Source organism: Dromiciops gliroides, chromosome 4 (assembly GCF_019393635.1).
Source record: "Dromiciops gliroides isolate mDroGli1 chromosome 4, mDroGli1.pri, whole genome shotgun sequence".
In the NCBI taxonomy this organism is placed as follows: domain Eukaryota; kingdom Metazoa; phylum Chordata; class Mammalia; order Microbiotheria; family Microbiotheriidae; genus Dromiciops; species Dromiciops gliroides.
This window is the reverse complement of record NC_057864.1, coordinates 459,636,613-459,650,306: the sequence shown is the minus strand read 5'-3', so window position 1 is coordinate 459,650,306 and position 13,694 is coordinate 459,636,613. Positions and strand designations below refer to the sequence as shown.

The 13,694-nt window shown below is 42.3% G+C and overlaps 1 protein-coding gene across 1 annotated transcript in view; it reads left to right on the top strand.

The window, feature by feature from the left end:
• The first annotated feature begins 5,739 nt into the window (after positions 1-5,739).
• Positions 5,740-13,694, top strand: part of ATAD5 (ATPase family AAA domain containing 5) — a 30,378-nt gene continuing 22,423 nt past the window's right edge. Inside the window, exons 1-4 of the mRNA XM_043963584.1 lie at positions 5,740-5,865; positions 7,691-9,606; positions 10,306-10,387; positions 13,290-13,517. Of these exons, the coding sequence (XP_043819519.1) occupies positions 5,794-5,865; positions 7,691-9,606; positions 10,306-10,387; positions 13,290-13,517 (2,298 nt within the window). The 5' untranslated portion in view covers positions 5,740-5,793. The remainder of the gene's footprint in view (positions 5,866-7,690; positions 9,607-10,305; positions 10,388-13,289; positions 13,518-13,694) is intronic.

Sequence of the window (13,694 nt, the reverse complement as noted above, 5' to 3'; positions counted from 1 at the left end):
ACATGTTGAACCCCGGGTCCCTTAGTCTTCCCTCTGCCCCATAATAGTAGCAGTGGGGCAGAGTGCTTCATGAATTGATAGAAGAAAAAGCTTCTAGTGCAGTCCTCTGCTTGAATTCTACCACGTAGCAAATAGAGTGCTATGTTGTTGGTTTTTTGTTTTTGTTTTTTTGTGAAGCAATGAGGGTTAAGTGACTTGTCCAGGGTTACACAGCCAGTAAGTGTCAAGTGTCTGAGGCTGAATTTAAACTCAGGTCCTTCTGAATCCAGGGCTGGTACTTTATCCACTGTACCACCTAGCTGCCCCCAAGTGCTATGTTTTTAAACATTCCAGGAACAATTTTGAAAGATTGGCTTTCCTCTTTCCCCTCACTGTCTGACTACTTTATGTGGAACATGGTCTCGACCAGCTGGCATCTGGGCCCTGCCTGCCTTTTCTGCTTTGTGTTTACTTTACTGAATAGTATATAATTTTCAAGGTTTGGAGGAGACCTTTTAAATTCAAGCTATTCAGAGGTTTTGGGTCAAATAAATGGGGCTGACTCCACTCAGCAGAAAGAAAAGTTTCATAAAAGTCAGTCACTGGGGCAGCTAGGTGGTGCAGTGGATAAAGCACTGGCCCTGGATTCAGAAAGACCTGAGTTCAAATCCGGCTTCAGACGCTTGACACTTACTGGCTATGTGACTCTGGGCAAGTCACTTAACCCTCATTGCCCCGAAAAAAAAAAAAAAGTCAGTCACTGACAAGAAGAACCCAAGTCCTCAGAACAGCCTACCTAAAGACATAGACCTTGCTGTGTAATTGTTTTGTTTGTTTGTTTTGTGGGGCAATGAGGGTTAAGTGACTTGCCAAGGGTCACACAGCCAGTAACTGTCAAGTGTCTGAGATCGGATTTGAACTCAGGTTTTCCTGAATCCAGGGCCAGTGCTTTATCCACTGTACCACCTAGCTGCCCCAAGACATAGACTTTGAAAGGAGATAATGCAGAACCAAGGTGAAACGTAAAATTTCTGAACTGCTTCATATTTAGATTGTTTTAATGAGTCTAAGTCTCATAGCCAAGAATAACAGTAGTTTTCACTGACTTTTTTAGTTTAATTTTGTGTAATTTTTATTTTAGTTTGCCTTTTGTCAATTAGTCAACATTAATTTAATCTTCTGCCCATTTTCCTCCCTGGTGATGAAGAAAAAAACCCAAACAAAACTCTTGTAACAATATGCATAGTCAAGCAAAACAAATTATTATATCCAAAATGTGTCTCATTCTGTACTATGATTCCATTACCTCTCCTGCCAGGAGGTGGATAGCATGCTTCATCATCAGACCTATGAACTTGTGGTTAGTAGTTAGATTGACCAGAGTTCTTAGGTTTTTACTTCAGCACAAGCGTAATATATTTTGCTCCAAAACTTTATTTTAACTCCAAGTGAATCTTTGTTTCAAATGTTTCTTGTAAACAAAATATTGTTGGATTCTGCTTTCTAATCCATTTTGCTATTCTTTTCTGTTTTATGAGTGAATTCATCCTATTCACATTGACAGTTAGGATCATTAATTGTGTATTCCCTTCCATCCTATTCTCTTATACCTTTCTCTCTGTTTCCCACACACTCCACCCTTATAAAGAAGAAGGTGTGAGAGAGAGATCCTCTCTTTTTGCTCTCTTGCTCCCTCTTCTCTTTCCTTCACATAGAACCCAATCAGAGGTTCTTATTCTTTCTTTCCAACCCCATTTTCTGTTCTACCCACCTTAGTACATGTTTTGGTTAGGATTAATCCCTCCCTTAAAATAGTCTTATTCTCCCTTCTTTCTTTTTCCCTTTCCTTCCTGTTACCCTACTGAGTGAAATGTATTTCTGTACCCAACAGTATGTATATTCTTCCCTCTTTTAACCAGTTCAGATAAGACTGAGGGTCATCTTTCTCACTTTTTCCAACCCCTTCCTGCTTGTTTGTATAGTCTTCTACTCTAGCATCCTGATTATATAATTTTCCTTCTCCTTTCTCTCTCTTTCCCCCCATCCCCATGCCTCCAGTTTATTTCTTTTCTCTTACTTCCCTTTCTTCTTTTAAGATCATTTAAACATAATGAAGCCTCTCCCAGGCTATCTGTCTTCTTAGACTCCATCACCCCTGATGATAATAGAGTTCTGATGGGACACATATATCAACTTCCTACAATTAAAATGTAAAAACATCTTTGTTTAGTCCCTTATGATTGCTTGCTCAAATTTACCTTTCTATATTCCTCTCTTTGTGTGTGTGTCTGTGTGTGTGTGTGTCTGTGTGTGTGTGAGGCAATTAGGGTTAAGTGACTCGCCCAGGGTCACACAGCTAGTAAGTGTCAAGTGTCTGAGGTCAGATTTGAACTCAGGTCCTCCTGACTCCAGAGCCGGTGCACCACCTAGCTGCCCCTCTTCTCTTGACTTCTGTTTGTATTTTTCCTATACAACTTGACTTTTCATCAAGAATGCTTATAAGACCTGTCTCTGTTAGTGCCAGGCCTTTAGTATTTATTAATAACAGTATTACCAGCTCCACTGATGATCTAACCAAAACACTGAAACTCAGCTGAAAAGAAGAGGGGATGCCATTTAAAGATCACCCAGCCTTGGCTTTCTTATTTGTTCCCACAAAGAATGTTTTTTAGAAGGGCTCAAACTTCCAACCAGGATATACTTATTTCATTGTCTATGGTCCCTTTAAACATACTGTAGCTTCTCTGCCTACTGCTTTTAACCATGTCTGTTTTTATTGTAAACTTGTCTAATTGCTATCCCTGCTCTTTTTAGTTTTCCTGAATCATAATAAATTCTACCTTAGCCCTTCAAAAAAAATGCTTATATGTCCTCTATTTCATGAAAGATCTATTTTTATTCCTGTAGCATTATGTTTTGCTAGGTAAATTATTCTTCTGTCTAAGCCTCTATCTTTCCCCTTCTGGAACATCAAATTCTAAGTTCTCCACTCTCATATAAGTGGTAGCTGCTAAATATTCTACAATCCTGACTGTGGATCCTCAGCACTTGAATTCTTTCTTTCTGGTTGCTTACAGTATTTTTTGGTTTTTTATTATTTTTTTGTTTTTCAGTATTTTTGTTTTAACCTGGAAATACTAGGTTTAGGATATGGTTTCCTGGGAGTTTCCATTTTTGGAGACTTTCATAAGGTGACCAGAAAGTTCCATTTTCACTTTGTCCTCTTCATCTAAGAGATCTGGGGAGTTGAATTTTATGATTTCTTGAAATTTGTTCTATAGACTTTTTTGGGTCATGGCTTCTCATTTCTTTTATAATAAAACATTTTAAAACTCTTCAAAAATTTGCTTCATATACCTCATGAATTATAGTTGAACTTGTGCTGAGCTGTATTCTCCTTTGAGGCTTTTCTTGTAGATGTTTTGGAGTCATTATTTTCTTTTGGGTTTGTGCCTTAAGCATCTGGGTCACCATAATATCATTTATCACCTAGCTGCCCCAAGACATAAACTTTGAAAGGAGATAATGCAGAACCAAGGTGAAATGTAAAATTTCTGAACTGCAGTTCTGCAAACTTCGTATTTAGATTGTTTTAAGATTCCTTTTTTGTTTGATCTTTTTTTCCCCCAGCCTACTTCCTTTCTTCAGACTTTGTTAGGGTCAAGCTCTCAAAATTTTGGAGGGGATGTCTGGGCTGAGCCTGTGTCCTCTTGGGCCCTGCTGCTGCTTTCCTGGAGTATTAAGTATTGGGTAAGTATTCAAGGATCACAGGGGCAGCTCAGGCTGGGGTTCTCAATGCTTTGAGTGCTCCCAAAGTAGTTTTATTCAGGGCAAAGTCTGATCACTGTCTCAGTGTCTGAGGTTGCCTGTGTTTAGGATTTGTTCTGGTGTATTTTCTAGATTTTTGTGAAAGAACTATCTTAGGCAGCTCACTGTATTTCCTGCAGTTCTTCCATTTTATGTTTTCATTGTGGGGAATAAAGGCAGGGTTAGCAATATTATGCCAAAAATAAGACGACCAAAGAAACAGTTTTTAAAATGCAGAGATGAAATCAAAAGAAAGTGCACTTCAGATGGTAGTACAAGCAGGATAGTTTTGAAAATAACTTGTGGAATTTATTATATAGCTAAAGAAAATCAAGCTTATGAAATGGAGATCTGCAGTTTCATAGAGAATCATTTTTTTGGTCTCCTGTTGCATATATGGGAATGCTCTATTTTTTGTTGTTTATATTCAGAATTTAAAAAAATTTAAATTACAATATATACACTATCTATATATTATTTATATGTACTAAAATATTATATATTTGTGTATGTCTATGTCTATGTCTATATCTATATGTATAATCAGCCTGTTGGTTTAATTAGGGAGCATGAGTTGACTTTCCCAAGTACCTTAGTGAGCTTTCCAGAAATCCCTACAATCCTTTCAACAGCTCTCGAAGTTCTTTCGATCCTCTTGTGGGGCCACTGCGCGCTATTCATTATTGATCTCAGTGAGGTACAGGAAAAGAAAATGAAATATGCTTTGAAATGTCAACATGATAGCAATCTTGATTTCCTTCCGTCTGACTGACCCCTTCCGTCACTACAGACAACCCACAAGGTGGGCACGCCCATTTTATCATAACAAAGACCACGAATAAAACATTTGTAAAGAGCCACTTTACGCATCTCCAGGTCCAGTGGCCCCTGGCTGAGCTTCCTAACCGCCCGAGGGCATGGGGGAAGGATTTGGGGAAGAGGGGTGGGCCACGGCCTCCCCTCCAGACCTATTTCTACCAGAAGCTTTACTTCCTTTCAAAGTAATCTGGAGCGAGGAGAGGTTACAGCCGGTGTAGCACCGGACCAGCTCTTCCCGCCCTGGAGACCCTTCCCTCGAATAACTCGCGCTGTCTGACCACCTTTGCGCTCTTCATTAAAGGGAGGTCGCGGCAGTCCGAGCATCCCCCAAACTGCAGAGACTAGACAGGTAGGGAGGGGCTGGCTTGTGAAGGAGAGGTCTGCAATTGATCGGGGTTGGGGGGTGGGTAATAGGGGGCCACGGAGCTCCTAGAGGAGAGCTGGGCTCCATGGTCGCTCCTGGGCATCAGCCTCCATTCCTCGAGGCCAAGTGCCGCAGTGGGGAGACGGCTGGACCCGTCTGGGTCTCCGGACCGAGGTTCCGCAGAGAGCTGGCAGCGGGGTCAGCACTCAGCCTCAGGCACTTGCTAACAGAGGGACCCAGGAAGGGTCATTTAGCTTCTCTGGGCTCAGTTTCCTCCTCGGTAAATGGGGGCATGGACCCCACGGCTCCGGGCTCCTTTCGCCTTGGCAGCTCCGCCAGTCGTGCCTGAGGCTGGGGACCGAGACAGAAGCTGACGGATAGTGAGGCTCGCCGAAGTTCGCGGCGCGAGCCTTCTGTCCCTCGCGGGCCGCCGTCCGCTCCTCGTCCCGGATGCTGCGCCAGCGCTCCGCCCCCGCTTCCGGTGCTCCCGGACGGCGCGAAAACCCAATTGACTAGAATCTCTGCCCGCCGAGCTTGGGCCTCCCTTGCCGCCTGCACCCTCCCCCCCGCTCCGACCCCAGCGCAGCCCCGGCGCCCGGGCCCTCGAGGGTCGTCCGCCGGCGGGGGGAGGGGGAGACGCCCGCGCGACGCCTCCGGCCGGGGTGGGGAGTCCCGCGCCCCGCGCCCTTTCTGCGGGGTCTCTTCCCGCGCCCCGCGCTCCCCCGGGCCCAGCCCCGCCTGCCATGGCACCGGCGCGCGCCGGCTCCGGGCCCGGCCCCGCCCGCGCCTGAGGGCCTGGTAGCCCCGGAGCCGAGCCGGGGACCATGGTCGGGGTGCTGGCCGTGGCCGCGGCCGCGGGTCCGCCGCGAGCGCCCGGGAAGGACTTGGACATCCAGGTGAGCCTTGCACCCCCTCCCGAGACGGCTGGCCCCCGAGCCCTCGGACGGTTCCTCCGGTGGACAGGCCCTTCTTGCTGCCTCGGGGATTGCGGCTGGGAAGTCGCTGGCGGGGCACGGAGTGCCGTCCTCTAATATAGGGGAGGGTCCTGTCCCCCCCCCCTTCACCTAAGCGCCTCAGGGGCAGCCCCCGGTACACAGCAGGTGTTTAATAAATGCTCGCGGGGGCTTTCATGGCCGGGTGGAGGCAGGAAGCCAGAGACCCCGTGTCTGAAGCCCACCTCGCTGCCCACCACCCGGGGGACCATGCTCACCCTCTCTGCGCCTCAGTTTCCCCACTTGTAAAATGAGAGGAGCCCCCTTGGTCCTTTCCATCCCTGGACCCCTCACCCCCTCCTAGAGTGCAGATCCCCACCCTGGGCGTCTGTTGTGCTGTGGGAGTGGGACCATCCCCTGTATTCAAGGGCTTTTCTGGTCTGTCCACCCAGCACCCTGTTCCCTCTCTGTGTGGTCTTCAAACAGAGTTTGCCCCCACCCCACCGTACCCCCAGACCTTTCCCTTGTAGTCGAGGAGAGGGGCTGCCGGCCCCCCAGTGAAGTCTGGCCTTGGTGGGACCTGGGACAGAAGCTGTCCTTGTCTCTCCCGAATGACAGCTCTGCAGGGGGTCACTCCCAATCAGGGGAAGGGCCAACCCTGTTTTGTTCTTAGCGAATTATCTCCAGGAGGGTTTGCATTCTGTGGTAACAGGGAGAAAAAGAGCATTTCCGTACTTCTCAGACATAGAAACCGTAGCACTTTCCATTCGATTGGTGTCACACCTGCACATTTAGTTACATATGAAATATCTGACAAGTAATTGTTTTATTTCTAGTTAGCAGACATGAGTATCCAGACACACCCTCAGGTAAAAATGAGAGATGAATTAAGCTCCATGTTTCTTCCCATCTGCTGCCTGCCTTTTGAATACTCAGCTAGCATTTACACCATGGGAAGAGATAGAACATGGTGAAAAGAAGTTTTGCTTTTTAGCTATGCTTCTTGTTTTTAAAACAAAAAACAAAAAGCCTCTTCCAAAAAAAAGATAAATACTTGAAACTTGGTGAAATGGAATCTTAAAGGTTCCCAATGAAACATACAACAAAAAGGTAGCATTGATTTTGCTTATAGTGAGCCATCAATAGCCTGATGTCTGTTTTCTATTAAATATGATAACCAGGTTACTAATTTATACTGGGAACAAAAAGATACATGTTACTACAGATCCCCTGTTAAAAACTACTGTGTTGCCAACATGACTAAGGCAGAAATATGTTGAATGTGATGGTACATATATAACCTATATCAGATTGCTTTCTGTCTTGGGGAGGGGGAGGGAAAGGAGGGAAGGAGAACAATTTGGAACTAGAAACCTTATAAAAACAAATGTTGAAAACTATTTCTACATGTAACTAGAAGGTAACCAAATACTTTTATGATTAAATTACTGTTAGAAGGTTAGAAAGTTAGAAGGCCACTGCTTTAAAAGACAACAATTTGTAAGACTGAAGTTGGGGCAAATGTCTCTCCCCAAAACTGTTCATAAGTCATAGAAGTTGCTTTGTTCTAGATATTTCTAATGTTTTCTTATCTTTCAGATGTAGTTTTCTTATTTGATATACATAAATTGGTGATTTTTATTTTAAAAAATCCTTTTTTTAACCCATCATTTGTCTATTTAGATAAAAATATACTCTTCTTTTTACTGTTATTTTAAGTAAAATTTCTTTTTTTAGTATTTTATTTTTTCCCCAATTACATATTTTTTCTTTTCTTTTAAATTTAAAGCCATGCAAGAAGCAAAGGAAAGAAGATGATGGATCTTCCTGTAAAACCATTACTGAATATATGTCACCAATAAGGAAGACTGGGGACAAAGTTTTCTCCCCACCCAAATCTAATAACATCTTGGATTATTTTAAAAGGACTTCACCCATAAATGAAAAGCCTTCTGTGGCTAAAGAGTGTAAAACACAGTCATCTAAACCATTGCATGTTGATGATAGCAAAGAATGGAACCCACCTTTGAACAGTCCTTCCCATGTAGAGCCTAAGTCACGGGGAAAGAGAATTAATTTATCTCAACAACTGGATGATATTAAAAATTTGGAAAATGAACCCATAATAATTAGTAGTGATGACAGCAGAGAAGAAATGAGCTTAAATAATGTTTTTGTGGGCAGTGAAAGTGATACTTCTGCTTTACTTACTCAGAAAAATGTAGAGCCCTTCTCAGAAGGTAGTTACCGTAACAGAAAGCAGTCAAGCACAATATCCTCCCAAAAAGACCGAAAGAAAGCAAACACTGAACAAAGTGCTACAAAAAACGACTATAAAAAGTTAAGGAAAAGGAAACACAAAGATGATAAAGGCCCAACTAGAAATTTATCATTAGGAAAAGAATCTGGCCAACAATCCAGAAAAGAGCCCAAGGACAATAAGCAAGGAACTGATGAAGTTGTGGATCCTGTAAGTGATTCCAGCCCTGGGGTTCATGTGTCTGAAACAGCCCCGGTAAATGAGAAGACAGTAACTGTGTCCTATGAAGAATTTTTAAGAAGTCAGGAAGAAAACACAGTGGAACACATAGGAGGATCAAAAACGTTAACTTGTAGTCCTGATACTGCTGATGAAGGGGATCAAAGCGGTAACACTGGTGATCCTGAAACCTGTGAAAGTTCCCAGCCCCTGCCCCTTAAAACAGTGACTGTTCTAGCACAAATCCATGCTATGCCACCAAAGCCTACTTCAAGGATAAAGGAGAAAAGGGCTATGAAAATACCATCAATTTTCTTGAAACAAAAGGAGAGTGAGATTGGAAATAATCTTCCTGAGTCTGAAAATGAACAGACAGTTCAGAAAAGAAAATCCAATGTTGTCATAGCAGAGGAAGAATTAGAATTGGCTGTGTTAGATGCCGGAGGCCCTGACGCCATAAAACCAAAATGTACTGTGGAAGAAAGACAACAGTTCATGAATGCTTTTAGGCAACCTTCACTTGAAACTATTAAAAATGGAGTCGAGAAACCCTTGGAAAGACAGAAAGATGCTCAGGAAAAATCCTCAAAAGAGGAAGAAGGCAAAGATCTCTCAGTTAAAGTAACAGAATGTCCTAAAATGCAGAAAGATTCAAATAATGACAGTTCACAGCCTTGTAATCCTAAAAGAAACCCGGCCAAAGGAAAGAGGGAAAAGCTTCAGAAAAAGGATGAGAGAAGATTGCCTACTCAGGATGCTACTAAGGAAGAAAGTACTTCATGTGATGTAAATATTAAGCAAAGTCCAAGTAGCATCAGAAGAAGTTTGAGACAAAAGAAAACTGAAGTTTCCAAAAGCACTCTCTCCCTAAGCATTACAAACTCCATTTCTGAAGACATCTCAGACTCTGGTCCTATACAAGTTTCTACTCCCAAAGCCAGCAGTAAATCATCAAGAAAAATCACTACACCAGCAAAGGGTGTCAGAGTTACATATCCTAAGGATATCTTAGATGATAGCCTGGTAAATGATTTCACTCCAAAATCGATCCGAAAATCTTCCCGAAAAAACATGATAATGATTGGAGATAGGGATTCTGAAGATGGGGAAGTCAACAGTCCTGGAAAGGTTTCTACTAAAGCAGCTGACAGCACATCTTTGGAACAGCATGGCTTGTATATGGCCGAATTGATAACAGTGCCCTTTGATTCAAAAAGCCCTATTAGGTAAAACAAACCAAAAAAAAGAAGTGTCTTTCTGGGATGTTTTAGAGTGTTTTGTGTGCTAGAGAATAGATCTATTAACAATAAATTATTTTTAGTTCCCTCCCACCCCCACCTAGAACCTAACTTGTTAATCTGCAGAATGAAAAGGGGACTTTAACATTTATTACACAAATTTTATCTAAGGATTTTGGGTCATTACTTAGGAGACCTAGATATATTTTAGGTGAAATTCTTATTTTTCAAAGTAAGCTAAAGTGTTTCAGAATTACTCTTTTAAATGTGAGTTTTATGCAGTTGAGGCTTGAATAAGAAATAAAATGTAGAGACTTAGTTGTTGGATAGGTGAGATATATCATAATAGGAAAAAGCATGACTTCTGGTAAATAGGAGAAAATGACCTTAAGGTCAGACTTGTTTTAAAGCTCATTTATTATTATTTTTTTAATTAAAAAAATTTTTTTTTCATTTATTATTTTTTAAAATCCTGATTTTGAAATCTTTTCAAACAAGTTTAATTGATTTATTTGAACTTAATTCCTCCTCTGAGTAGATAGCTTGAAAATGATTACAGTCACCTTTTGTTTTCCTATTTTGTAATCCAATTGAATCTCTAGTGGGCTCATTTCTGTATTAGATGTTGAGGTTTTCATGTAGCATGATGATAAATAAAATGTTTCTTGACATCTTTCCTTTTTTCAGGATGAAATTTACCAGAATTAGTTCACCCCGAAAATTCAAGAAAACTGAAACAGATGAAGATTTTACTCCCAAGAGTAGAAAGGTAATTAGATAGGAGAGAAGTCAGTAAGTCTTATCTTCTGTTTATACTTTTTAAAAACTACCACTAGCAGAAATAAATTGAAAGAAAATTCATGTGTATTTTAATAGAAATATTAATCACCCTCCTGAAACATTTTTCATAGCATTTCTATTGCTATCTTTAGTTTTGTCAAGGCACCTTATTGTTGCCATAAAATCCTTTAAAAATAATAGGCCTGGGGACAGCTAGGTGGCACAGTGGCTAGAGCACCAGCCCTGCATTCAGGAGGACCTGAGTTCAAATCCGGCTTCAGACCTTTGACACTTACTAGCTGTGTGACCCTGGGCAAGTCACTTAACCCCAGTTGCCTCACCAAAAAAAGAAAAAAAAAGTAGGCCTGAAATGGTTAAAGATTTTCTTTGGTGAGCCTTTTTCATATTTAGTTTATATACCTAAGGTTATTGGTTCAGAAATTTATCATTATTATTATTATCCCAGGAAAAATAAGGCTCATTAGGAAAGAGATAGGAACTGGACCTATAATTTCATCAGTTTAGGGAGCCTGGAGGTGCTGACATATCCTCTACCAATGTACCTCTACAATTTACACTTTGAGAGAGCTGCCTCAGGCTGAGGTGTCAAGCTCCCTGCTTGCCTTCAACACCCCCCAGTGTGCCCCAACCAGATTAAAATGTAATTGGGGGAGGGGGCAGCTAGGTGGCACAGTGGATAAAGCACTGGCCCTGGATTCAGGAGGACCTGAGTTCAAATCCGGCCTTAGACACTTAACACTTACTAGCTGTGTGGCCCTGGGCAAGTCACTTAACCCCCATTGCCCCACAAAAAAAAAAAAGTCACATGAAAATGTAATTGGGGGGCAGCTAGATGGTGCAGTGGATAGAGCACTGGCCCTGGATTCAGGAGGATCTGAGTTCAAATCAGGCCTCAGACACTTGACACTTACTAGCTATGTGACCCTGGGCAAGTCACTTAACCCCAAATGCCTCACCAAAAAAAACAAACCAAAAAAAAATGTAATTGGGAAATATCTCACAAAATCAAAGTACAACAAAACATAGATAACATTCTGTTTTAAAACTAAGTCAGCATACAGCCCACAGGGACCCTAATGTAAGGGTCAGTGGCCCCCATTTCTCTTTGAGCTTGATGCCATTGACCTAGAGCACCGAAAGGCTAAGTGATGGTCCACTTGTATCTGGGGCTTCCTGACTTTGAGGTTAGCTCTTCACTCCATCATGTGGCCTCTATCTGACCTACAGTTTACAAACTTGGGGACCTTCATCCTCGTACTCTTAGGCAATTTGGCCATTTTATATAACCTAGAAGCACATCTCTTTATATTCAGAATTGTTTAGGCTAGAGCCAGTCTCATTCTGAACAACACTTAATCACATCTGCCAGTTATGACTCGGGGGAAGCCTCTGGGAGTCAACCTTGATAATCACCTGTCAGTTCTTCTCTTTCCCACTTTAAATCTTCTGGCCCTTAATGGTGAGAGATGGACATGTGTTCTTGGGTCCCACAGGCCTGGTTCCCTGAGGCCATCCCTGAGCTGGCCATGCTAGGAGCAGGCACACCTTGGCTCCTGTCATTGACCCAGTGTGATGATGAAAGCCAGTAGAGCTTGGAATGTGGGCTGACCTAGGAATTTGGCAGACACTTAGAAGCGTTTCTGCTGCTGCTTCTCATTCTAGCCACCACCCTGGGAGATGAGATCAGAGCGTCCTGACGGGTCTCCCCTTTCCCACTTCTCCTTCACTGCTGAAGCTTTCATAAATAGCCCTTTCATGGTCCTTCCCTCCCTGCTTTAAAACTTTGAAAGATTGACTCTTAGGCCTTACATGTTCAAGTTCAGCCTGGCAATTGAAGCCTCTGACCTAATGGTCTAGGCCTCTTATATACAAATCTCTTTTCTCACTGTCCTTTAGTTATCTGTGAGCTTTCCTGCCTGGGACCATTCTGTTCTAAAATGTTTCCCCCTTATCTCCATCTATCTAAATTCTACTCATTCGTTAGACTTAGCTCAAATCCTTATCACCAACTAATCTAAACCTACCTACCCAAATCAGAGAAGATTGCTCACACTCACTCTCTCCTCCCTTCTCTCCCTCTTTCTCTCCCTTTTCCTCTCTCTCCCTCTCTTCCCCTCTCCCTCTCTCTCTTTGCTTCTCCCTCCTTCCCTCTCCCCCCCAATCTTTCCCTTCTCTGTCTCAGTTCTAAAGTACAGCACTGTTTGCATAAATTAGCTCATATAATTCCCCACCTTATCTTGCTTTTTTATAAGTGTATGTTTATTTCTTTGTATTCAGATGGTCAGGTATTTTGCCTTTTCTTATACTTCTATGCCTCATAAAAACCCTTATTTCATTCAAGACTCAGCCTTTCCTGATCTCCCTAGCTACTGCTCTCCTTCCTTCCAAAACAACCTTGTATTCTGTATATACTCTCATAGTACAAGTTGTTTCCTCCAAGTAAAAGTAAGCTCCCTGAAGGGAGAGTCTCATTTTTATCTTTATCTGCCCAGTGCCTGGTATGCAGTAGACACTTAATAAGTGCTTGGGGATGGTCCTTTCCCAGGTTTTGGTGGCCCAGGGAATAGATCACTTTAAGGAAATGAGAAACATCTTATTTATAATGAATTTAAGATTCTAGTTAGAAATTTAGAAACTACATTTGCAAATATTAAGCTATCTGCATCCAAACATTCAGACTAGTGATGAAGGTAAGCCCAGTATAATTCAACCCCAAGCTTGGTAAAAATTCCCTGTTAAAAATCCATGAATTTTTTTTTCTGCCCTCTCCATTAATATGGAAGGTACTGACCTGGCAAGTTTTTTTTAGTAAATGTTCTATATGCATTATTATATAATATCATACAACCCTGTTTTGACTTTATTACTAGGCAAGCAACATTTCTAAAAACATATCAAAAGCAAAGCAGTTGATTGAAAAAGCCAAGGCCATACAGCAGAGCAAGTCAAAGGTGAATGAAGAAAGGCCGGCCCCTCTGAGGCGTTCCTCCAGACAGCAGGTTCTCATTGAAAGGAAAAGGTTATTGGAGAGAGATGTCAGTGTGCTCCAGAGATGTACTGACACAAATGGCGTACGCTGGGAGGAGAGACCTCGTAAGGTACTTGGGCTCTTCATTCATATAATTGGGGTAATGGGAAAGACCATGTGTGCACACATGTGGACATAGCAATGCTGCATTCAGTGATTGGATGTATGACCTCACTTCCACTCTCCACAAAAGTCTGTGATGTAAATGAGGCTGCTCAAATGCTTCCTTTTCATCCAGGCCTATTCT